This window comes from Ochotona princeps, chromosome 25, assembly GCF_030435755.1.
Source record: "Ochotona princeps isolate mOchPri1 chromosome 25, mOchPri1.hap1, whole genome shotgun sequence".
NCBI lineage: Eukaryota > Metazoa > Chordata > Mammalia > Lagomorpha > Ochotonidae > Ochotona > Ochotona princeps.
Genome location: NC_080856.1, coordinates 24,564,771 through 24,589,933, shown reverse-complemented (window position 1 = coordinate 24,589,933; position 25,163 = coordinate 24,564,771). Strand labels below are relative to the sequence as shown.

The following is a 25,163-nucleotide window of genomic DNA, read 5'->3' as shown; positions in this document are numbered from 1 at the left end:
CACACTTCCTGCTACAGGGTGAGTCAGCCACTTTGATCCTGCCATATACTGAAGGACAGAAATTTGTCACATTATCTTCTCCTAAAATACTGGAATCCTACTTAAATTGACAAATGCCCTCAAAAGTGATATAATTTTACCTGCTAAAAATTTATCATTTTTACTTGAGCTATTTTAAACTATATTGTTTTAAAAACAAGAATTTCTTTGTATTTTACATAGACAATAGGGTTTTCTTTATCTGTTTGGGGACAAACAAATCATTTTGAAAGTCACACAAAGTCTGTTAATGTCAACCAGTGGGAGTGCCTCTGCCCCCATTTGACTCTTTTCAAAGAACAAGTCTCTAGGAGTGGCATTTCACTGTCATAAGTTAAGCTGCCACCTGGAATGTTTCCATTCCGCAGGGGCATCAGTAGCTTGAGTCCCAGCTATTCCTCTTCCCATCCAGTTCCCTGTTAACCCACCTGGGAAAGCAGCAGAAGATAGCCCAAGTGCCTGGACGCCTGTATCCACTTGGAAGAGTGACCCAGTTGGAGCTCTTGGCTTCAGCCTGGTCCAACATTGGCTGTTGCACTCATTGGGGGAGTGAGCCAGTGGATGGAAGATCTCTGTTTCTCTCTCTTTTGCTCTGCAACTCTGCCTTTCAATTAAATAAGATAAATCTTAGGAAAAATATAGATGTCTCTAAGATGTTAAATGGGAAATATTAAAAGCAGCAAGACTGTCCCATTGTGCCTTGCGTGCTACAGTCTTCCTGTCCAATAGATGCAATCACTCATGATGATGAGTTTCCCCCTGCCTAACTCACACTTGAGTGAGTCACACTGCCACCTACACTTATCTGTTAGTTCTCAGCTTCAGTCCCTCCTAGTTCCTTCCTCTGCAGAAGGCCAAGCTTACCACTCTCGAATGCACACTTCTCCACCGTTCATTAAGAGTTAGGGTTTTTGCTTCTGTCAGTACCTGAGACCTGACATTATTATGACTATGTCTGAGCCAAGCCACATAGCGTTGTCCTATAATTAACTTCCCCTTTGTGCAATGTGGTGTTTTCTGGGAGCTTAATTGAGAGGGAGAGGGAGAAACACAGAGATCTTCCAGCTGCTGGTTCACTCTCCCAATGACCACAACAGCTATGGCTGGAACCCAGGAGCTTCTTTCAGGTCTCCCACGTGGGCTCAGGGACACAAGGCGTCAGGCCATTTTCTGCTAATTCCCCAGGCTGTTAGCAGGGAGCTGGATTGGAAGTGGAGCAGCTGAGACTCTAACCAGAGGCCACAGGGGACGCCAGTGCCACAGGCAAAGGATTAGGCTGATACACTGAGGCGCTGGCCCTGTGGGAGCTTAATTTTTCTGCAAGGTCATCATGGAACCATCCCCAAGCTCTACCAAGGCTGTCAAGTTCCTCTCAGTATCAGCAGGCACACCTGGCAGTGTGTGGGTTGGTTGTTCACGACCAGGCTTTCTAGGATCCAGCTGTTGCAGGTCCCTGCCTGGCAGCCACACTGCCGCTTCTCTTCCTACCTGTGTGCTGGGGCCCTCTGCAGTTCTCCCAATCCCTGGCTCTTTCCTTGTTTATGGTAGGGGACTGGAATGTTCGGGAACTTCCTGAGGAAAAGTATGAGGGGAGGGGCATGCTTATGACAACTTCCATGTCTGAGAATGATTGTCAGCTGGATGGCTTGCCAAATTGTCAATGTGGAAACCACCTCCCTTTCATTTTGAAAGCAAGGCCCCACTGCCTTTCTGTGTCTGTTCTTCGGACCCCAATCCACAATCCCTTTTTTAAAAAGCAAGTTTCTTGTTTTAACTCTTTGCTGGAGGTTTTGGGGAGTCACTCTTTTTTGGTCCCTGGTGTTTAAAACACCATAATCCTAGGTCTTGTTGTCACTCTATTCTTTCCCCTTCCTTTTGTTTCATTCCTTTTTGTGTCGGCCTTAATGGGACATGTCCTTATTCTCTGATTCCAGTTCTCCTTGCTCTTCCTCTCTGGGTGCCTGGTCGTTAGAAGTTGACTTTCCTGGACTGATCCTTTCGTGTTCTTTTTAGGGTCCCCTCTCTGGGAAAGGTGTTCGGCTTCATCTCCCGATGTACCTAAAGTATTGCTACACATGTGTACCTGCGGCTTCAATGAAAAAAGTTTATGTTCATTTGTATTTGGAGCAAGCTGTGGAGAACTTTCCATAAGCTGGGGCTGGCTCAGGTTGAAGCCAGGAACACAGAACTTAATCCGGCCTTTCCCGTGGGTGGCAGGGACCCGAATCCTTGAGCCATCACCTGCTACCCCCAAGGCAAGCATCACAGGAAACTGGAGCCAGAGGCACAGCTGGGTCTCCCAGGCACTTGGAGACAGGCTGAGGGTGTTCCAAGTGGCTTTTTGAAATTCTAACATTTATTTATCTTTATTGGAAAGGCGGATTTATAGAGAGGAGGAGATGTAGAGAGAAAGATCTTCCATCAGTAGATTCATTCCCCAAATGGAAGCTGAGCTGTTCTGAAGCGAGGAGCCTCTTTCGGGTCTCTCATGAGGGTGCAGAGTCCCAAGGATTTGGGTTGTCCTCTACTGCTTTTCCATGTCACAAGCAGGGGACTGTGTGGGAAGTGGAGCAGCTGGCATATGAACCAGTGCCCATATAAGATCCGGCACATGCAAGGGGACGGTTATGCAATTGAGCCATCATGCTGCCCCACCCCCTGTCAAGTGTCTTAACAACTGTGCCAAACATCCATATTTACTTTCATATTTTCAACTTCCAGGAATTGTTTTCTCAAAACAACCCTTTTTTGATAGGATCCTGCTGTTACTTCATTGCTGCAGTATCTTTTACTCCCTTTACTGCTTCTTCACATTTTTCTGCTTGCTTTTGCTTTGATCTTTCTTTTTTTTCCATCTTTATTTTGATGGAAAAATTATTGAGAGAGAAAAGGAGAGAGAGATCTATTTGCTGGCTCATTCCCAAAATGGCTGCAAACAGCTGGGGCTGGGCCAGGCTGAAGCCAGGAGCTTCTTCTGCTCTTCCACATGGGTGCAGGGGCCCAAGCATTTGAACCGTTCTCTCCTGCTTTCCCAGACATATACACAGAAAGCTGGATCGCAAGTGGAACAGCTGGGACTTGAACCAGGGCCCATATGGGATGTTGGCACTGTAGGCGTTGGCTTAACGCCACAGCGCCAGTCCCTGCTTTGATGTTTTATATCAGAGATTTTTTTTTTTTTTTTTAACAAATGCTCCATGTTCTGTGGCTCCATATTTAATAAAAACACCCTAAAAACCTAGCATGAGATGGATGGAAGTTGCTGACAGGTGGACTTCACGGTAACGCCACCTAAGTGGTCAGCCAGGATTTTCAGTAATTGCTGGTCATTTCTCTAAAGAGAAATCCTACCCTCTCCTGCTTGGGTGGTTAGATGGCTACCAGGCCATCCCAGCTGTCCACATTTTGGGTGCCAAGTGGAGGGTCCAGGGCTTGGAGAGGGCACTCACTAGCCTGTAGTGGGCTTCTGCCTGCCTGTCGTTTTCAGATTCCATCTCTTTTGCAAGCCTGTGGAGAGCATACATAGTCCTGGGGTGTCCCTGGGCCTCTGTATTCACTCCCAGAAATACTCAGCCCTTCACCTTCAGAGCAGTCAGCACTTCTGGGCCCCTTGCAGAGGCGATATTCCATTCACCAAAGGTAGACCTGACCTACAGCCACACAGCCTTCATGGAGGTGTAGGAAAGTCTGGAAACGGAAGATGGCAGGGCCACAAAGACCCCCGACATCGTTACGAAGACTACCAGGCGCTACAGAAGTGAGGGGACTAGTGCTCAAAGGCCTCTGCCAACATCCTCTGGTGCTTTGGGCTCAAGCACCGTGCCTCCATCTTAGTCATCTGTTCTGTTTTATTCTCTTTAAAAAGAGTGCAAATTGGGCCCGGCGGCATGGCCTAGCGGCTAAAGTCCTCGCCTTGAACGCCCCGGGATCCCATATGGGCGCAGGTTCTAATCCCGGAAGCTCCACTTCCCATCCAGCTCCCTGCTTGTGGCCTGGGAAAGCGGTCGAGGACAGTCCAAGACTTTGGGACCCTGCACCCACGTGGGAGGCCCGGGGGAGGTTCCTGGTTCCTGGCTTCGGATCGGCACAGCACTAGCCGTTGCGGTCACTTGGGGAGTGAATCATCGGACGGAAGATCTTCCTCTCTGTCCTCCTCTCTGTATATCTGACTTAGTAATAAAAATAAATAAATCTTTTTTAAAAAAAGAGTGCAAATTGGGCCAGGTGCAATAGCCTAGTAGCTAAAGTCCTTGCCTTGCATGTGCCAGGATCTCATATGGGTGCTGATTCATGTCCCAGAGGCAGCGTTTCCCATCCAGCTCCCTGCATACGGCATGGGAAAGCAGCTGAGGACTGCCCAAAGCCTTGGGACCCTACACCTGTATGAGAGACCTGGAAAGAGGCTCTAGGCTCCTGGCTTCGGATCGGCTCAGCTCTGGCCATTGCAGCCACTTGGGGAGTGGGTCAGCTAATGGAAGATCTTCTTCTCTGTTTCTCCTCCTGTCTGTATATCTGATTTTCCAATAAAAATAAAACAAATCTTTAAAAAGGAGTGAAAATTGAAAACTGAGTTAGCATTGTTCTCTTGGGGTGGTCCTATACATAGTATCATTTGAGGAGATTTTTTTAAAAGTAATTACAAAATTAACTTCTTTCTTTCTTTCTTTCTTTTTAAGATTCATTTATTTGAAAGGCTGGCTTAGAAAGAAAGAGAGAGACGGAGATATCTCTTATAGAGAGACAGAGACCTTTCGTCCATCGGTTCATTCCCCAGATGGCTGCAATGGCCAGGACTGGGCCAGGCTGAAGGCAGCAGCCAGGAGCTTCTTGTAGGTTTCTGATGTGGGTGCAGGGGCCCAAGTACTTGGGGCATCCTTTGTTACCTCCCCAGGTGCATTGGCAGGGAGCTGGATCAGAAGTGGAGCCAATATGGAATGCCAATGTCACAGGCAGCAGCTCATCATGCTATGCCACGACCCCAGCCCTTGAGCTCACTTTTGAAAACAAGTGTTTCCCAAATGTAACCTAAGGAGAGTTACGCAAATTACAGATATTATTCAGGAAATACATGATGTTTAACAATATTCAATGTAACTATAATAAAACTTATATTTTAATTTTCCTACTTGTTTTTGCTTGAGCATTCTCCAGCAAACCACAGCATATAGGTGTATACTCTTAATGGATTCCCAAATCAGATAAATCAGAAATGCCCAGCTCTTGCCAGCCTTGCGGAGGTGCCAGGCCCATGAGGATGTGGCAGGGCTATGTTCTTCCCATTTCCTTCTCTGAAACAGCCATTAGCTACTGGCAGATGCCCCCTAGGAATCATTAGCAGTCATTACAAGCTCCCCTGAGGCTGCACCCTGGGCACTACCACTAGCACCACAGGGGACAAAACTCACTCCGACAGCCTCTCCTGGATCTGATTTGCTCTCTGAGGCACAGGTTAGCCAGGGGAGTGTGTGGATTCCAGTTGATGACGTGGGCTCAAGCCTGACTTGAGCAAAGGATTAGGCTCCAGAACTAACTACGTAATTTGTCAGGCACAGAACAAAACGAGAATTAAGAATCGCAAGATGCTGTCAAGAGAGTATTTAAACTGGGAGCAGAGCCTCTCTAAACACCAGATCCTGTGTGTTGATGCCCAGTCTCCTTCTCTGACAAGGGGGGATCCTAGCAGTCCCTACTCTACAAGGTAAAGAATGTGGGAGTTAATTGTATGGAAAGCACATAGCCGGGCCAGGCCAGGGTGAGTGCTTAATACAATATTATCACATCCCCACTGGGCCTACCTCTGAAGTCAGACCATTGCAAACAACTGATCCATTCCTGGTGAAAGGTATTGTTAGTTTATCTAGTTATCATTTTTCTAAATACAGTAATGGTCGAACAATCATAGCTTTATAAATGTGGCTAAAGCTTATATGGCCATGATGATGCACTCATATGTACATGCATACTTACATACCTGAATTATTTGAGAGACAGAGAAGTGGGGACAGAGCGACTTCTAATCTTGTAGTTCACTAGCTGGGGCTGGCCCAGGGCTGGAGCTGGGAGACAGGATGTCCGTGTGGGTCTCCCCTGTGGGTGTTAGGATCTTAGTTCTTGGTTTACCATGGCTGCGTCTCAGGCTGTGCACTGGCAAAAACTTGGTGTTGGGTGCTGGAGATGAGAATGGAGTCCAAGCACTCCAACACAGAAGGGCACATAGCACTCGGCTAAAAGCTCCCCCGATGACATACCTTTAAGCTTTTGAATGTTTATCAGTGAATACATTATCTTAACTGGAAATTCAGCCTCATTTTGCCAAGTCTGAAATCTTGGCAGTACCAAGATGTTGTCCTTTACAGTGTATAGCTTAGCTTAAAAACTAGTAAGTATACTGATTATTTATCATGGCCATAGGTCATATGCTATCATATTGATCAAGAAAAACCAGAAATAACAAAAAAATATACAAAGGATGACAGTACAAGATGTGCCTCATGACAATGAAAAAAATTATATGCAAGTATTTTAGTTCAGCAATATGATGGATCTTCAAAATGTTCATGGGAAATGCACATGATGAAAAAAACTACAGTAAATTGTTTCGCTCTAAAATAAACTGATCTTTTAACGATATCTTCCATGAATATTGAAAACAAGTTTTTGAATTTTTATTTACTGAGTGGCAGAGAAAGGGAGAGCTAGCACCCTCCTCTGATAGGTTCATTACCCAAATATCAGGAGTCAGGACATAGTCCAGGGCTCCCATGTGGGTGGTGAGGACCCAGGTACTTAAGCCATCACCTACTGTTACTCAGAGTGTGAATTAGCAGGAAGCTGGGATCAACAGAAAGCTGGCAATTGAACCCAGGTGTTCTGACATGCTGACCTAAATCCAAGCTCTTGGATATGGTATGCAAACATGACAACAGTGATGTTTCTTCAGGACTATATTGTTTTTAATCTTATTTGAAAGGGAGGGAGGGATGGAAAATATCTTTCATTGTCTGGTTCATTCTCTAAATGCCTCTAACAGCCAGAGCTGGGTCAGACCACAGCCAGTAGCTGGAACTCTGTTAGGGTCTGCTGTGTGAGTGGCAAGGACCCAAACTGTAAGCCATTACTTGGAAGTAGAATAGCTGGAAATTGAACCCGGCACTCCAAAATGGGAATCAGGTGTTCCAATTAACCACTAAACTGCTGCGCCCGATGTATGCCCCATCCCTGAATTTTTGAAATTGGCTCATGTATTTAGCTAAGGGTAAATCTTCGAAGGGTTGGATCCATCAGTCAGAACCTAGAATAACAATGAAATCCACACATAGATTTTCACAATGCATTTTTTCCCATGAATATTTTGCACGCCTCTTGTAAATGAAGTCAAAGTCCGTCTTCTGATATTGTTTCCTGATTTATGAGTGAAAGATGGCTTGGTTGTGCTGGTTCAGTAGTTTGATTCAAGTAATATCAGAAAATTCCAAACCCAAGCAAGGGTAGCCATTCAGCTGTTACTGATTCTAATTAAGATCTCAAAGAATAGTAGGCAGGTCAAACTTGCTACCAAAGCAAATGTAAAATGAAGAGAACAAATAGTGCCAGTGGTGTGATAAAGTGAATGCAGTCTGATGGCAATGCTCAGGCCTACCTCACGCTGGACACCTGCAGTGGCACACACACCAGTCTGTGGAATAATCCTCAGCCCACTCCTGAGCCTCCTGCCAGGTGCTGTGTGCCTGCAGCAGCTCTGGGCTCAGGCTACATGCCTATAAATGCTGCTATGGTTTGAGCAGTGCCATGGAGCAAGGTGAAAAGAATATGTATTTCAAAAGTAGATTTCAAGATGAAGAGTGTCTCTCCCATTGCCTAGTCACACATTTCCAGCGAATTTTATTTTTCTAAGCCTTGTTTTAGTAGGGAAGATATGAAAATTCATACAGGCCTGCCTTGCAATGGGCGTCGACAAGGGAACTGGAACCAATGTTCCTAATATTACTGAGCAATTACACAGAACACACCACCTGTGCTGGACTGTGCAGGCAGGATGTCAATGGACCTGCACTATTTGGTTTTGATTTATGAAGAAGGAAGGATAAATAACTTCATATCCAGACAATGGCGGAAACATTTCTTCCACACATCCCAGAGCCTTTCTCAAGAACTGTTCTATGCACTGTCCATATCCAGAGAAGATTACTGTAAGACTTAAAGTGACATTTCCATAAATTCTTTGCTACCAAATGCATCTTATCTGATTCAATATCAGGCTGAGAATGAAAGTGAAAGCTGTACAAAATAGGATTATCTCAAACACATTCATGAGGAACACATTACAAAGTAATTTTAAACTACCTCTGCTTCTATCTCTACACATCTAGAACAGCATGCTCTGATTCCCGTGAAGATACTGGTTACCTGTCCCAGGAATAGGGGCCGCTTTATGTTATCTGACTCTTGTGCAACTGTGTTAAAGGAGGAAGCTGGCAATGGACCTGGCAATGAGGTACAGAACCTTCTTTTCATCCACTGATGATGACGAGCATAGTCAATTCAGAATTTCAATTTTTCTTTAGTTTTAAAATGTGTTTATTTATATGAAAGGCACAGTTATATATAGAGAAATCTTTCATCTACTGGTTGACTCTCCATATGGCTGCAGTGGCTGGGGCTGGGTCAGGTCAATGCCAGGAGCTTAGAAGTTCGTCCTGGTTTCCTGAAGGGGTCCAAACACTTGGACTAGTATCCATTGCTTTCTCCCAAGTGCAACAGCAGGGAGCTGGATTGGAAGTGGGACAGTGGAGGCTGGTATGGATGCTCATACAGGATGCTGGCATCACAGGTAGCTGCACCACTCCACAGGTCCCACTTGTATTGATTTATTTGAAAGGCACAGCAACAAAGAGAGAGGGAGGGTGTATGTGTGTGTATATACACAGAGTGAGAAAGAGAGAGAGAGAGAGAGAGAGAGAGATTCCATCAACTGAATCATGTGCAATGGCAACAAAGCCAAGACTGGCCTGGCCAAATCCAGGGGCCAGGAAATGCATCCTGGAACTTGGACCATCTTCTGCAGCCATCGCAAACGACAGCTGCACTAGCAGGAAGCTGAGGCTACTGGGACTGAACCGACCCTTTGATGAGGGATCTCAGTGTTGTAAGAGGCAGCTTAGCCCACTGTACCACAATCATGTACCTCAATTCAGAATGTGATGTGATGAGTCTGGACAAGAAAGGAATGAAATATGACAGATGGTCATCATGGAATTTTTGGTGCCATACTCAGTGGTACGAAGAGCCCACTACTTCAAGCAGGGAGAGATTTTTTTGGTGACTGAGCAATCATAACTGAAACTAACTTGTTACAGTGCTGTTTAAATGGAAATATAATTTGATCTTTTGCTTGGTACACCATTCAACAAAATATATTTGTGAATGCAACATGATCTTCGGACATCTGGCTGAGTAGTCCACCATCATATTTCATATAGACTTTTTGCTATTTGCGTCTGTTTTTTTCCCTCAGGCAATATACTCCTGTGTTGCTGCTTCTGCCTTTTCAGAAAAATTACAAATCAACTTTGCATTGTTCAGGGATGTCCATGGCTTGGGTATCCCTTCCACATGCGTCAGGCAAACAAGTCAGGGGCTGACTGTGCTCAACATTCCTAGGGCCACTGCTTCTTAGGAATCTTTCAGCTTTGCTTTCGCCATCCTACAAACAAGCAATGAGCAAGTATGGTGATTTCAAGGCTTTCTTCTCCATCATACAGGCATCTCCTCGTAAGGGTTCCAGCATGGTCACTGAGCAGATGCATGGGAAACTAAGGCATAGATTACATGCAGTCCACAATTCATACCTGGGGAGAAATAGAATTGTTTTTTAACTGCCTTTGTAAGACTGCATATGTGGGCAGGTAGAGGGAAAACACAACCCCATCCACAGATGATATGGGCCCTGGAAACAGAAAGGAGCCGCCAAGACTGAATCCAACCCGAACATATGTCCTTGCTCACCGCAGCATGCTTTGCTCTAGGCAGCCTTAGAAGCGTATGCTAGCAAAAAAATCTGAATGAATTAAGTCTACATTTTCCAAAGACTTATGCTTGAACACAGAAAAGAGTTCATAAAAAGAATTTCTATAACTCACTCCTATGTTATGGAAAAGAAAAACCACACTGATATTATACTCTAATTCCACCAATATTAAACATGAGTAGTGGTATGGCTTAGGTATGGTTTGTCCCTTCTCACAGTCATCTTGCAATTTAATCCCATTGTAAGGTAATAAAAAAGTAAAACCTGGGCCCGGTGTGCTAGCTCGACTGGCTAATCCTCTACCTCCAAGCGCTGGGATCCCACATGGGCGCTGGTTTGTGTCCCAGCAACCCCACTTCCCATCCAGCTCCCTGCTTGTGGCCTGGGAAAGCAGTGGCGGATGGCCCAAAGCCTTGGGACCCTGCACCCACATGAGTGATCTGAAAAAAGCTCCTAGCTCTTAGCTTTGGATTGGCTCCACTCTGGCCATTGAAACCATGTGGGGAGTGAACCAGTTGATGTAAAATCTTTCTATTTCTTCTTCTCTCTGTAAATCTGCCTTTCCAATAACAATAAATAAGTCTTTATTTTAATGTATTTTTTCCAAAGAAAGCAAACGCTGAATGTGTTCAGAGGCAGGTGATTGGGATTAAATAAGATCATCAGGTTGGAGCCCCTGAGGCTGAAGAAGAGAAGGGAGTACCAGAGGAGACACATGCTCTCACCCTCTCTCTCCTCCGCAGGGATGCCCTGCTCGGCCTCGAGACACTGTCAGCAGGAAGGCCATCCTTAGATGCAGCCAGCCAACCTTGGGCTTCCAGAACCCTCAGCCAAAACAAACATTTTTTTTAAAAGATTTATTCATTTTATTACTAAGTCAGATATACACAGAGGAGGAGAGACAGAGAGGAAGATCTTCCGTCCGATGATTCACTCCCCAAGTGAGCCACAACGGGCCGGTGCGCGCCGATCCAAAGCCAGGAACCAGGAACCTCTTCCGGGTCTCCCACGCGGGTGCAAGGTCCCAATGCATTGGGCCGTCCTCAACTGCTTTCCCAGGCCACAAGCAGGGAGCTGGATGGGAAGTGGAGCTGCCGGGATTAGAACCGGCGCCCATATGGGATCCTGGGGCTTTCAAGGCGAGGACTTTAGCCGCTAGTCCACGCCGCCAGGCCCAAAACAAACATTTTTTTTCGAGTTTTATTAGTAACAGAAAACAGAACAACACAGGAGAAGATGCGTAAATTGCTATTCACAGACCCTCAAGCCAATCTTTAAATGGTGTACTGGCTTATACTAGACATAATACAAGTGAAAGGCCAGATAGAGGTCCAGGAATATGAAGATACCTTAAGGAAAAAACTTCACCCTTGTCTTGCTCCTTTGAACTAGAGCAGCTGAATCTTGGGCAGGAAAGTGGCTCAAAACCTTCCATTGCCCCCCAAGGACTGTATTATTGTTTATTTAGTTTCTTAAAAGAATCTATTACTGTCGAGTGAATCTAAAGAAACTGTGCTATTTGTATCCAAGTATTGATATGAACTGAATTTATGGCTTTCATGGTACAGATGCAGCTTCACGCCATAAGTAACATCTGTTGTTCACTGTTCTAGCCGTAGCAGTTTGCTCATCTATAGTTGGAGAAAGTGGTGGTAGTCAGGGAGCAGGTGTTCAGCGCTTGACACCTTCACTCCCGTTGGAGGGTCGGAGTTGAGTTCTTGGTGCTGGCTCCAGCTTCCTCCTGATGCAGAGATTAGAAGCCTTTAACTGGGGTCCTGCCACCCACGTGGGAGACTCACACTGAGTTTCTGGATCCTGGCTCTGCCTCTGACCTGGCAGCCTTCGACAGAGTGTACCACTGAGTCAGGCTTTTAGTTCCTATTTTTGCTTCTCTTTCTGCACCTCAAATAAAAAAAATTAATTAAAAAAAAACCCCAGAATATTCTTCCCATAACCAAACCATGCAATTGAAGACAAAGACTTCATAAAAGTGTTAGTGAAAAGCCAAGTTGCAAAATAGTCTCTCCCAGGGCCTACAAAGACCTCTGTGTCTATAGGCTGGGTAAAAACACAACAGCATAATTTAAGCGTCTGTCTTGAAGTATGGGGATTGCTGGAAGTTTTAATTTTCTTCTTTATGGTTTTCTTTTGATAAACAGAAGCATGTCATTAAATTTTTTAAAATTGCAGTAAAATACACATAACATAACATTACCATGTTAACTCCTTGTGAGAGCACAGTCAACAGCATTAAGTGTGTTTGCATTGCTGTACAATCTCTAAACTTCTTCACTTGAAAGGAAGATTATTTTTAAAGACAAAACCCAATAGTTTCCCAGATGTTTCTAATTAAAAAAAAGAAAAAATGCAAACAAAGCAAATGAAATGCTTTAATCAGACTAAACTGTGATGGCTGAATGGCCTTACCACTTTGTGAATGAACTGATACAAGCAATGAACCTTCAATGGGCTTTCGATGCCCTGCACAGAGAGGAAATCACGGTCAAGCTACACAAGTCGTACTAGAATTTTCTCTGCGTGGTTTCTCTGAGAGCTTTTTCTCAAAACACCTGCTGCAATAAAAATATAACTTTTTCTGTAATCACGCCCAAGATGAACAGCTGTCACTCAGGACTCTGAATCACAGGGCTTCGGGCTTCTGCACTCAGCCTTAAAAAGTGTGGTAAAAATGTGTGCGGACATGCAACCCTTTGAAACATTCTGCTCAACCTTCAGAGAAGGGTTGAGCAGTCATTCATTAACTGGGCATGCACTTCGTTCTAGATTGCACAGCAGGCTGCTGCCAAAGCTTTCCATCGTCTCAACAGCTAATTTCTATTGAGTCATTAAAGAACACTCTTAATACTAGTGTTATGGTTTGTGTCACCATTGTACCAGTGATTTCTTCCGAGCTCCAGTTAATACCTTTTTAAGGGCTGTGAGTTTGGGGACAGTCCTGGTTCTGAGCTGAGGAATTCTCATCTAAATGCAAATCAAGACAAGCCGGTCTAGGAGGCATGGGTGAGCAGTCATTTCCCACTATTTAATGTGTAGTTCTCCCCTCGAAGGTCTTTTCACACAAAAACTGCTACTGAAGTACCCCTTATTAGAGTTAAACCATGTTTGTTTTCTTCCTAGCACTAGCAGTGGGATAAACAGAAGGGGTTTAGAATCTTGATATTAAATAAGATGGACAAAGAGAATCACTTTCCTAACTCTACTTCTCCACTTCAGACGTTAACATGGCTAAGTCCCTAATATCTATATTTGAAGTCCCAAAGACAATAAAGTGTGCCTTAAAAGGATGCCACCTTCCTACCCCAGAGCCATTTCCTTTTCCTGTGTTTTCCCATCTAATTGAACAACACAGCTGTGCATCCTTTCCTGCCATCAACTGGAGACACGTCCTAGGAGTCCTCCTCAAACACACCATCTGCCCAGCAGCATCAAGGCCAGCCTGTCTGATGTCCTATCTCAGAATTCGTCCCTTGCTTTACATCTTTCCTATTGTGGCCCAATCAAGACCCTTGCCATCCATAGCTGGGCTGCTAGCATGCTTTTTTTGTTTGTTTGTTTAAACGTTGCCTCTGTTACTAGAGGAATCCTTCTATCAAATACTTTCCATTCCTCTGGAAACTCCGGCACAATAGGCAGTGACAAGCTTATGTGCTATCTTCTTCAAATGTGCAGATTAAGGGAAAGAACAGAAGCCCTTCCACTTGCCTTAATCTTGTGTTACCTCCAGTTTCCTCAAGCCAATTCAACAGTGGACTATAGAATTTTGCAATGCTCTGAGTGTGAGGAGAAAAACCTTCATGTGCCAAGTCTTTGGAACTTCCTGTGTGTCCGCTCTGGTTCCCTGGGAGGAGAGCTCACTAATTCCTGAGCGCTCCCATGGAGTAAAGCTTTACTGCTTGCTGGTCTCTCACCTTTCTGGAGACCAGTTTCATTCTGGCCTCTCACACAGAAAGTTCTATCAGTTGGACAGCAACATGAAGAAATGCTCTGGCATGAATTGGTCAGGAACTTTTTTTTTCCTGGAACAAAGGCCAGATAGAAATATCTCGGGCCTGACAAGACTTACATTGTTGCTGCAGCCACTTGGATCTCTATTGGAGCCCTGAAGGCAGTCGCAGACTGTACCCACATACGCGAGTGTGGCTATGTGCCAATAAATCAGGTGAGGGGCCAGATTTGACATAAGAGGCATGGTGTACCCACCCTTGAATTAGGCATAGCAGCTAAGATGCAGCGTCCATGTGGCACGGTCGGTTGAGAATCTTGGGCTTCTCTAGCAGTAGTAAGAGACATGCCAAGAATGTGGGTTCTGGGACCCCTTCACCTTGGTTCCAATCTTGGCTTTAGTGTCTGCTAACTCCTGAGCATCTGAGTAACTTCACACAATCATCGCATTTGGTCTTTGCAACAATCCTGCAAACTAGATACTATATTCCAGTTTAAAACAGGCAGGTGGTTCCTCAACACACTGACATGCTCCAGTTGCTAAGTCTTTTCCCGCCCCCTTTCAGCTACAGTCATCATGCACAAATCCTCTTTGCACCAAACTCAGTGATAAAGCTGCCCACATTCTCTGTCCACGTGTTGTCACATCACACTCACAAGGTCACCTTCAGGAGTCTGGCTTCTACCCTTGGCCTAGAGAAATTGTTGGCAGTGTGAACACGATGAGTTCCTAAACAAGAAATACACAGTTAAAGGTGTGTGGCACACCTGGGTGATGTCCTTGACACTGCCAGCCCAAGAGAGGAAGAAAGATGTTTGAGATGCACTGTGCCTCCTCACAGAAGCACTGTCTGTGAACTCCCCATGATGAAGACTGCAGTGAGCCCCAGCTCTGTAGGACGCTGGTATTTTAAAAAAAAAAAAAAATGTATTTATTTATTTCAAAGACAGAGGGAGGCAGGGAAAGAGAAAGAAAAAAGAGTCTTTCATTCTCTGGTTCACACCCCAGATGGCTCCATCACCCAGGGCTGGGTAGGCCACAGCCAGGAGCCAGGATTTGCTTCTAGGTCTCCCACATGGGTGCAGGGGCCCAAGGGCTTGGGCATGTTCTGCTGCTTTTCTCTGGTGCATTAGTAGGGAGATGGATTAGAACGGGAGCAGTTGGCACATGAACCAGTGCCCACATAGTGTGCTAACATCGTAAGTGGCAGCTTAACTTGCTAAGCCACAACTCCAACCCTGATATCAATATTCCCACCACTTCCTCTTCCAGATGAAGTCAGGGACATACCTCTAAGGGTGAAAACATTCAGGATGAATCCTAAAGCGGCCATGGCTTTGATTGAAGGATTTAGATTAAATCATGAGAAGGGTTGGCTCTATCAACCAAGAGAGAAAATGAACAGCCTCTTGGAAGTTTACATTTTTTTCCACAGCTCCTTGAATCTCCATGATCAACACCAAGTGCATGGCCATGTGCCCTTGAATCTTCAGAAGCAGACGCTCCTTCTGTTGAGTTTTGTCTCTTGGTGCTGAAGAGGAGGCATGCCTCCTTCGCTGCTGCAGTAGAGTTCTGTCTCCATGGCATTGACTTCTTTTTTCTTGTGGGAACAAGGCAGGGATTACTTCAACTGTCTCTGAGGATTCAGTGCCCAGAAGAGTGGCAGGCAAAGAACAGGGTCTTAGGAAACCACAACTGAAAACCCAGTTTCCCTCCCGAGTGCCTAGGGAGGCGACGGAGGCAGGCGTCTTTTCTGCGGAGTTCAGTTACACTGGGGAACACCATGCACGAGTATCTCAAAGACCCTGGCTACCGCCCAGAAAAATGGGCCCAGCTCTCAGCCATGGGTGGCTCTTCTGAGGGCCCTGTCTCTTCCTGTTCACTGAGTCATGAAGCCAGCAATGCAGTAATAGAGGAAGGATACCAATTATAAAACTTTTTTTTTGACAGCCCATCTCTCCAGCAGACAGGCAACACTTGTCTAAGTTCCAGCTCTTCTGATAACCAATCCATCATGATTCAGTTCTCGCCTACTCTTTGACCCAATGTGGATATTTTTCCAAACTATTTTTAAAATATCTAATCTGCTATGAGTAATGGACGATGCAAGTGTTGGTTTGCCATTTCTGGGCAGACAGCTGGAATATCCAGACTTTATTAGGTTATAACTTGATATTTAAGATAGTAGGAAGGAATGGAAAAACAAAGTAGTGCTTTATATTAAAATCTTTAAGTGGTCCTTGATGTCAAGTGGCATTGAAATCTGTTGATTTTTAAAGTGCCTTTCTTACAAAAAAAAAATTTTTTTCCAAATAAAAAACTTTGAAAAACTAGTCAGTGGTTTCATTCCAAATATTTATACTAGGAAAACTAGGAACCTGGGAATGATTCAGTCTGTTTTCTAAAAGAATAGAACATTCCTGAGTTTATTGTCTATTACTCAATTCATTGAGTCATGTTGACTCCCCACACATGATGTAAAAAGTTATTAGTTTTCTGTAGATACGTGACAAACCACCCTAGGACAACAATCGTTTATAATCATTATGAACTGAATCCTGTTTTCCCCCACTCACATGCTGAGGCTCTCATCCCCAGGTGACTGTATTTTGGAGACAGGGTCTTCAAAGAGGTAGCAAGGATTAAATGTGATCACAGAGTGGGCTATAGTCCAAGAGGACTGGCATCTTCATAAGGAAAGAAAGGGCCACCAAGGGTGTGCACATGAGGGAAGGGCCACAAGAGGATAAGGCGATGCCCTCTGGAGAAACCAAACTTGCCAACACCATGACCTTGAACTTCCAGCCTCTGGAACCGTGAGACCTTCATTGCTGTGGAGGGAGGCACCCCGTCTGTGGTAACCATACCCACTGTGGTTCAGGAATCCATGACCAGCTCGGCTGGGTGGCCCTAACACGGGATCTCTGATGTTCCCCTGTAGGGTGCAGCTAGGTCTGCGGTCACCTGCGGCTTGGCTGGGGCCAGAAAACCCACTTCCACGGTGGCACACTCCCATGGCACACAAACTGGCGATAGCTGTTGGCCAAGGGCCCAAGTTCTTCTCTTCTTTGAAAATCACTATTGGCAAATATTTAATTTTAAAGACTGTCTATTTATTTCTATCTACTTAAAAGGTGGGATGGGGGAGGGAAGCTGAAATGGGGTAGGGGGTGGAGGAAGGGAGAGAGAGAGAAAGAGAGAGAGAGGGCCCATCTGCTACTTCACTCCCTAAATTCCACAACAGCAAGGGATGGGCTGGTCAAAGCCAGGAACCCAATTCTCTATAGGGGCAGGAACTCAAGTATTTGGGCCATCATCTGATGCCTCCTCCTTGGCTCATTAGCAATCAACTGGCTGAGAAATGCAGAGCATCCAGAACTCACACTGGCACTCTGACCATCCGAAGCAGTGGGTTAACTTGCTGCGCCACAGTACTCACCCCTGGAAAAACATTTTTCCTTTAGCCTTAATCATCTATCCTTTGCTCAATCCTTCAGTTTAGCTACATAGTAAATATGTCAAAAGGAGAAATATAATACTCTTATTTTCCCCAATTAGGCAGTGGATATAAATTTTCAAATGAAGCAGTGAATAATTTCACATATAAGAGGTTAAGATGCACTACCCAGATCCCCTCCCACAGGTGGAAGGGATACTGTTGCCTGCCAATTCTCACCAGCCAGCTGGGCTGTGGTCAGCTGAAGACCATGGCTTTGCCCACAGCCAAGCCCCATTCTAGGTAGCTGTCATCTTTCAGCTGATGGGAGGGACTCCAGTCTGCTGTAGCACTCCTGTGGCTTGGCTCCGGCCTTTGGGGGAGACTGTCTCAGGTCATAGTTCTAATCCCTCACCAGGGATTTTCCCGTCGCTTCCTTCTAAGACCATGGGTGTTGGTCTTAAGAAACTTTATGTGCACTAGGCCCTTCTGAGAGTCTGTTTCTAAGGCAGTGTGAACTGATAGAGTGTACTCTCCAGAAAGATTATTCTCAATCTTTAGTTATGCTCCCAAACTGTTACAGGAAGCCCCACTGTAGTATACTGGCTCCACTGCAGTATACTGGCTCCACTGCAGACCCACCTGCTGAAATCAAGGGATAAAGAACATGGCAGATGGTAGAACCAGCCTGGGTCGTCGCCTCCTCTTGGCTCTACTCTGTGTAACATGGCTTTGTCGCAATGGCCTCATTTGCTTGGCCACAGAAGAGTCTTTTTTTTTTTTTTTAAGATTTATTTATTTTTATTTGAAAGGCAGATCTTACAGAGACACACACAGAGAGAGAAAGATCTTAGAGAGAAGGAGAGACAGAGAGAGCAGGTCTTCAATCATCTGGTCATCCCCCAAATGGCCAGAACTGAGCAGATCTGAAGCCAGGTACCAGGAGCTTCTTCCAGGTCTTCCACATGGGTGCAGGGGTCTAAGGATTTGGGCCGTCCTCTGATGCCTTCCCAGGCCATAAGTAGGGGGCTAGGTTGAAAGTGGATCAGCTAGAACGTGAACCAGCACCCATATGGGATCTCCACAGGGTGGAGGATTAGCCTCCTGTTCACTGTGCCAGGCCCAAGCCACAGCAAGTACTAAGGCTGATCCAGATTCAAGCTGAGAGAAACAGATTCTATCCAAACAGCAGTTATAGTTGTGCCACTTCTGGGATGAAATCTCAAGGGATTTTGTATCTACTTCTGTCTTGAACCTGTCATTTCTGGGTGAACAATTCAGGGCCAGCCTGCTGGTGGAGAGACCACACAGCAGAGACAAACCATTCTGTCTGAAACCACCCTGGTACAGCCAGTCCCCAAGTGACCTGACAGGTAATGACAGTCAAGACCCATCCAAAGTTGCTGACCCACACAACTGAGTTAATAAACAGCTATTGTTTTAAGTCTGGGGAAGTTGTTCTGTACAGCAATAGGAAATCCAGTACCCAATCCTCCTTTTGGATGCAGGAGTCAGATCAGAGAAGGTGATGTAGGGCCAGGTCACAGGAGATGCTCTGGGTTCTTTCTAACAGGAACTGCCAAACCCAGCTGCTGCAGGGGCTGCTGGTCATAGTTCATCTGGGTGTGCAACGACAAAAGCCCAGCTGCTGGGCCTCTAGGACAAATGACATGGCAGATCTCCCGTCTCCACCTGGGGGCCAAATCTCCTCTGAGACATGTCCTGACCTTTAGGGGTTCCCGCTGAGGGCATTCCCTGCAACCCCATCTCAAGCTCTGCTTCCAGAGATTTTGACCCAAGATACAGACCGAGGGTAAAATTATTCCAAGAAGTAAAAAGTAGAGTTGGGAGTGACTGCTGTGAACAGTAAACTGGAAGGGGGTTGACCCTTTTAAGAGCTCTGTACTGGGAGTCCTCCTCCCAGGGGAAGATGCCTGTGCCACCTCTCAAGAAAAATCACTTCTTCCCGAGACCAGAATGTCTCTGTCATTCCCACTCTTACTCTTTCCCAGTAGTGTTAGAATGCACTCTCACTTAAGGGAGGGTGCCACTACCTCCATTCTTCCAACAGCACCCAGTACTCTCTTCAGATTGGGTCTCTTCGAACAATCTATACTACCAGCCATCATGCTGTTGCCCTTTAATGACCCAGCCTATATTATACGGCTTCTGCCCTGGACCATACAGTGGTCAAGAAAACACTCTTGCTAAGGTCACAGTGACCTCAGTTCTGTTGAGCCACGGCTAATCTTCTGCATTGACGTCATCAACCACTCCCTCCAAATGTGTGAAACACAAGGACATACATTCCTTTTGCTTCTGCAATATCAGTGTGCAACATCAGTGTGCTTGCTTTGTTGCCTACTTTCCAGGCAATTGCGAATCTTCTTCTAAGATGAAAAACAACAGGTTTGGTTCGAGGCTGAACTTAGAGATAACTCTGCTGAGAAGAACCTTAGATGTGCACATCGTTCAGGTTCTCTTTGTGCATAGCATACATTTCTCTGGGTTATTTCACCTGCCATCGTGTCATTCATTGACATCTGAATGATCCTCCCACTCTAACTGCCGGCTCTAGATTCCACATATCTGATGACCCTTTGAGCTCATCTGCCTGAATGTCCCCCAGGCACCTTACTGTCCCACCACTGCCAGAGCATAGTAGTGTATGCATACCTGCACAGAACAGCCCTTCTCGGGGCTCTCAGCACACCACACCTCTTCATCCTCTGTTCCCTCTCCCAGCAAACGCATCGGCCTTCCATCCACTTGCTGGAAGCGAAACCTCTGGAATCCTCTTCTCTTTGTCCTTCACCACAGTCCCCATGTTTACCCTTCTGTTTCACCTCCTGAAGAGTTCTTCATTTCTTAACCTGATTTCATTTCTTTCCACCTTCAGCTGCCATGGGCCCTGGAGTCTTTCACACCCATCTCACCCAGGCCCCTGTTCTAGCTGCATCTGATCTAATTTTCACACCAGCTGGAGGGGTCACCTTCAAAGGCAAGCTGCGGATTGCTCTTCTCCAATGAAGACAACGTCCACTCATTTGGAGAATAGCTCTTCAGCTCACTAAAAGGGCCTGCGAGTTCCCCTCCAGGGATACCTCAGCAGGTTCTGTTATACCTTGTTGCAAGCCTTGACCTCTCCATACCCCTAAACAGACAAAAAATGACTAAAAAACAAACAAAACAAAACAAAAAAAACCTGCCACTCAAAATGCATAGTGCTATCGAGTAAATGACTACTGAAACCCACATCCTTGTCCCATGAGTACAACTTGCATATTTGTTGGGTCATCACCCAGGTTTTTGGCATGCAGCAGTTACAAGTATTTGCTGAATAAATAAATGATAAAATGAGAATTATTTACTAAAGATTAATTAAGTGCCCCATCTTTTCTACAATTTTAGAATGAGATTCATGGGAACAGGTCTTATAAAAATGATTGTTCTGGTTAACATTTGGAGAAAGTATCTTGTGGCTCAATTGGCTAATCCCTCTTCAAGCACCAGGTTCCCATATGGGTGCCAGTTGTGTCCCAACTGCTCCATTTCCCACCCAGCTCCCTGGCTGTGGCCTGGGAAAGCAGTAGAGGATAACCCAAAACCTTGGGACCCTACACCCGCATAGGAGACCCAGAAGAAGCTCCTGGCTCCCGGCTTCAGACCAACTCAGCTATGGCCATTGTGGCCACTTCGGGAGTGAACCAGCACATGGAAGACCTTTTTTCCTGTCTCTTCTTCTCTCTGTAAATCTGCCTTTCCAATAAAATAAACAAATCTTAAAAAAAGGGAAAGTAGAGAGTTTTCTGAGTCCTTCAGACAGAGATTCATGATATTCAGTATTTTTGGACCTTCAGAAATCTTTAAGCAGTTTATACTCTTCCATGAAGATCATACCAGGAGCCACCAGAATTAAATCAGTCTAGCTCTTAAGGAACTTAGTACATAAATTCAAAACCCTCCAAGAAATCCAAGGAGAACCCAAAGAATTTAAGGCAACCTGAAACTACCAGCTGCTCTGCCGCCAGTCTGCTGGGGGCAGCGACGTGGGCCAGACTGCGACTGTAGAGGCTGTGAATGCTGCCAGCTGCAGGTGGCTCTGGGTGCCTTAGATGATGCCACCTACACATGGGACCAAGAGGACATCAACTTGGGATGGGCATCATCTTGGGACATCATCTGCTACACTCCTAGGCACATTCACAGCGAGTATAAGCAGAGCAGTCAGAGCTCTTAACTGGCACACTGGCATGGAATGCTGGCATCATAAGCTAAGGGTTAACTCACTGTGCTACAATCCTGGCCTCTTCAATTCTCAAAATATTATTGCAAAATATCAGGAGAGTCTGGGTGAGCACTTTGATTTTTCCCTTTTTGTGTTAACTTCCTGTTTGTTTGAAAGGCAGAACCACATTCCCGCGTGCACACACACACACACGCATACAGACACACACTACCCCATGTCCTGGTTTCTTCAACAGGCACTCAGCCAGTGACTGCATGTCCTCATGGTTCTGGCTCTGGCGGGGGAACGTCATTTCCTTGCATGATGTCTGCGTCCTAGGGAAACAGTGGCTTCCTGCTTTTGATACTTTGAACTCCTTTCATCATCCCCCTCTAGATGACTTTTTTGATTCATTTTTTCTTATAATCTATAGCTATCTGCTGTGTTTCCAATCCAACTCCCTGCCAACCTGCCTGGGAAAGCAGGAGAAGGATGCCCCAACTGCATGGGTCCCTGCCACTCATGTGGGAGACCACATGGGAGTTCTTGGTTTCTGGCTTCTACCTGGCCTCTTGGGGGTGGACCAGTGGGTGGAAGATCTCTTTCTGTCACTTCATATTTTCAAATAAATAAATAAATGCAAATTAAAGATAAAACTAGGAAATGAGAACTGTCTGCAGCTGTTTCTTCATGTGTGCTCCAGAATGAGCTCCATGCTCCAGTGTAGCTGTGCACCACATCGCAGCTGCCATGTGCTTTCCCAGGCTCTTCCTCCCACACGGCAGTAGGCACAGTCCACAGGGGTGTCCTCCAGTGGGCCCCAGAGCCCCCTCCTCAGACATGGCTTATGTCCCATCTGCAAAGCCATGCAGCTTCTCTCTCTCTTTCTCTCAATAGATTTATTTATTTTTACTGCAAATACAGATTAGATTTGCAGAGAGAAGGAGAGACTGGAACAAAGATTTTCTATCTGCTGGTTCACTCCCCAAGCAGCCACAATGGCCAGAGCTGAGTTGATCTGAAACCAGGAGCCAGGAGTTTCTTCTGGGTCTCCTATGTGGGTGCAGGGTCCCAAGGCTTTGGGCCATCCTCTACTGCTTTCCCAGGCCACAGCCAGAGAGCTGTATGGGAAATGGAGCAGTTGGGACATGAACCAGCCCCCATATGGGATCCTGGTGCTTGCAAGGTGAGGATTTAGCCAATTGAGCCATTGTGCTGGGTCCTAACTTCTTTTGTTTGTGCCAAACTTCACTCTTCTGCCTAAGCCACATTCTATTTTTCTCTTTGAGAAGGTTCTCCATTGGCTGCCCACCTTCTCTCAGGTTTACCACTGACTCCAGGCTCAGCTCGGGTGGGGGAGGGGAGCGCTGCTTGGGAGCCGCCATGATGCTTCCGAGAGCAGCAGTAACCCCTCTCGTCCCACTGCTGCAGTGCCAGCTGCTCATTCCACCCATCACCCCTCCCACGCTGCTCGCCCCTTCACTCAGCTATCATACCTGAGTGTACTCTGCCCAGTAAGAGCACGAATGCAGGAAGGCAGAGACAATAGTTTGCAGTTTAAATAACACCCGCCAAGCACACATTAAGTAAAAATAGTCACTGAATGAGCACGAATGGTAACAGGATGTTCTCTACATGGCAAACACATCTCTGCAAAGACGGTAACTATTATAGGATCAACTGTGCCCTCTAAAAGACACAATGAAGTCTGAACGTGCCCCCCCCCAAAGCATCTATGAGTGGAAATGGGGTATCTGTAGATATATGACCAGTTTTAGAGGCAGTCAAGGTGATGGTGTCCTTATAAGAAGAGGAAAATTGGGAAGCAGACACAGAAGAAAGAAGACGAGAACAGGCGCAGTTGGGACTGCAGTGATGCTGCCACAAATCAAGAAACGCTCAGGCTCTTGGGAGCTGGGAGAGGCAGGGAAAAGCCCTCCCTAGAGACTGAACAGGGGAAATGACCCTGCAGAAACCTTGGGTTAAGACGTCCAGTGTCTAGAAGAGGAGCAGGGAACCTTTATTTCTGTCAAGGGTAATTTGGATATTTATAACATCATTCATTGGCCATACGAAATTATCAACTTGCCCTGCTGAGATTTTTTTGTTTTTTAAAGATTTACTTATTTATTTATTGAAAGGCATAGTAACAGAGAGGGAGTGGCAGAGAGAGAAAGGTTTCCATGCCTTGGGAACTCCTTAATGATTGCAAAGGCCAGGACTGGGCCAGGCCGAGGCCAGGAGCTTCATCTGTGTCTCCCACGTGCGAGCAGGAGACCAAGTATGCTTTTCTCCCAGGCACATTAGTAGGGGGCTGGCTCAGAAGTGGAGCAGCAGGACTCAAACTGGCATCCGTACGGAATACTAGTAGTGAATGTAGTGGCTTAGCCCACTGGTTTGTAGTGTTGGTCCCCTGTTTAGAGGTTTTTTTGTTTTGTTTTGTTTTTTGTTTTTTTAATTTTGAGTCCTGCCTGCTGTTGCCTTGTCAGGGGCAGAGCAAATGATTCCACGGGTCTTATGTGGCCTGTAAGTCAGCTGTTCCCCACTCCTGCTACAGAACTAAGAGACTGTATATTGCTGTGGTTTTCAACTGCCCAGAGCATGGGACTTAGTGCAGGCCCCGTCGTTTCTAAGCACATGGGTAGATCTTAGTAATGTGGTTCTTATGCCCTTGCTGAACCCAAGAAAGATACTGGATGTCCACAGTTCCCTAAGATGAATGAGCAGGCCATGGTGAACAAGGCCTCCACTTCTGGGCCTGCTGAGTTGGAGTGCAGTGTGCTCATGTGATGTGGGGGAGCCAGGCCCTTCCACCACAAGCATGAGTCCTTCTCAGTCCACACTGAAGGCCGCAAAGACACCTGCCACGCTGCTTCCCAGTAAAATGTCAACGTCAAACTCTACATCTTAACACTCTAGGATACAACCATTATTTTTCTATCTTTTTACTTCAATATCCCATGCCAAGTTAACCCAAGTCAAGTTTTCATTAAATGATTTTTAAGAAGTCGAGGTGTGGTCTTCTGCACATATCAGGTGTTACCATTCTCGACATAATTCCATGTGCCTACTGTGTCTTCATGGTCTCCTCTTGAACTGTGACTTAGAATATGAGCCACCTCAGATGCCAAGGGTGGCCAGCTGTAAACAATAGGACAGGCTCTGCCCTCCCTCCAACACCTAGGCACCCTATCCAGAGGAAAAGGACCCAGACTTACAGTTTTGGTGGGAGCATAGTGCGTGGGTGAGGCCAGGGGAGGCCTGGCCTGACTCTGGAAGGACAGGCAGAACCTCTGGCCAGTGTCTGGAGGTGGGGATGAGGCGTAGATGCGGTTCTCCAATCGCTCAGGCTCTTGCTTGTAGGATTCGAGGGGAAACGTGAGCTGCTTGGTCACTTGGGTAGGCGTTGATGGAGAGGAGGAGAGACTGGAGGCTGCAGGAAGATGCAACACACAGTGCTGTTGGAAGT

General features: G+C 45.9%; 1 protein-coding gene across 7 annotated transcripts in view; it reads right to left on the bottom strand.

The window, feature by feature from the left end:
- The window catches only part of PRKAG2 (protein kinase AMP-activated non-catalytic subunit gamma 2), a 234,917-nt gene that overhangs the window by 65,715 nt on the left and 144,039 nt on the right, over nt 1–25,163 (bottom strand). For all 7 annotated transcript variants that reach the window (XM_058654990.1, XM_058654991.1, XM_058654992.1 and 4 more), the window contains one exon: nt 24,913–25,127. In XM_058654990.1, the coding sequence (XP_058510973.1) occupies nt 24,913–25,127 (215 nt within the window). The remainder of the gene's footprint in view (nt 1–24,912; nt 25,128–25,163) is intronic.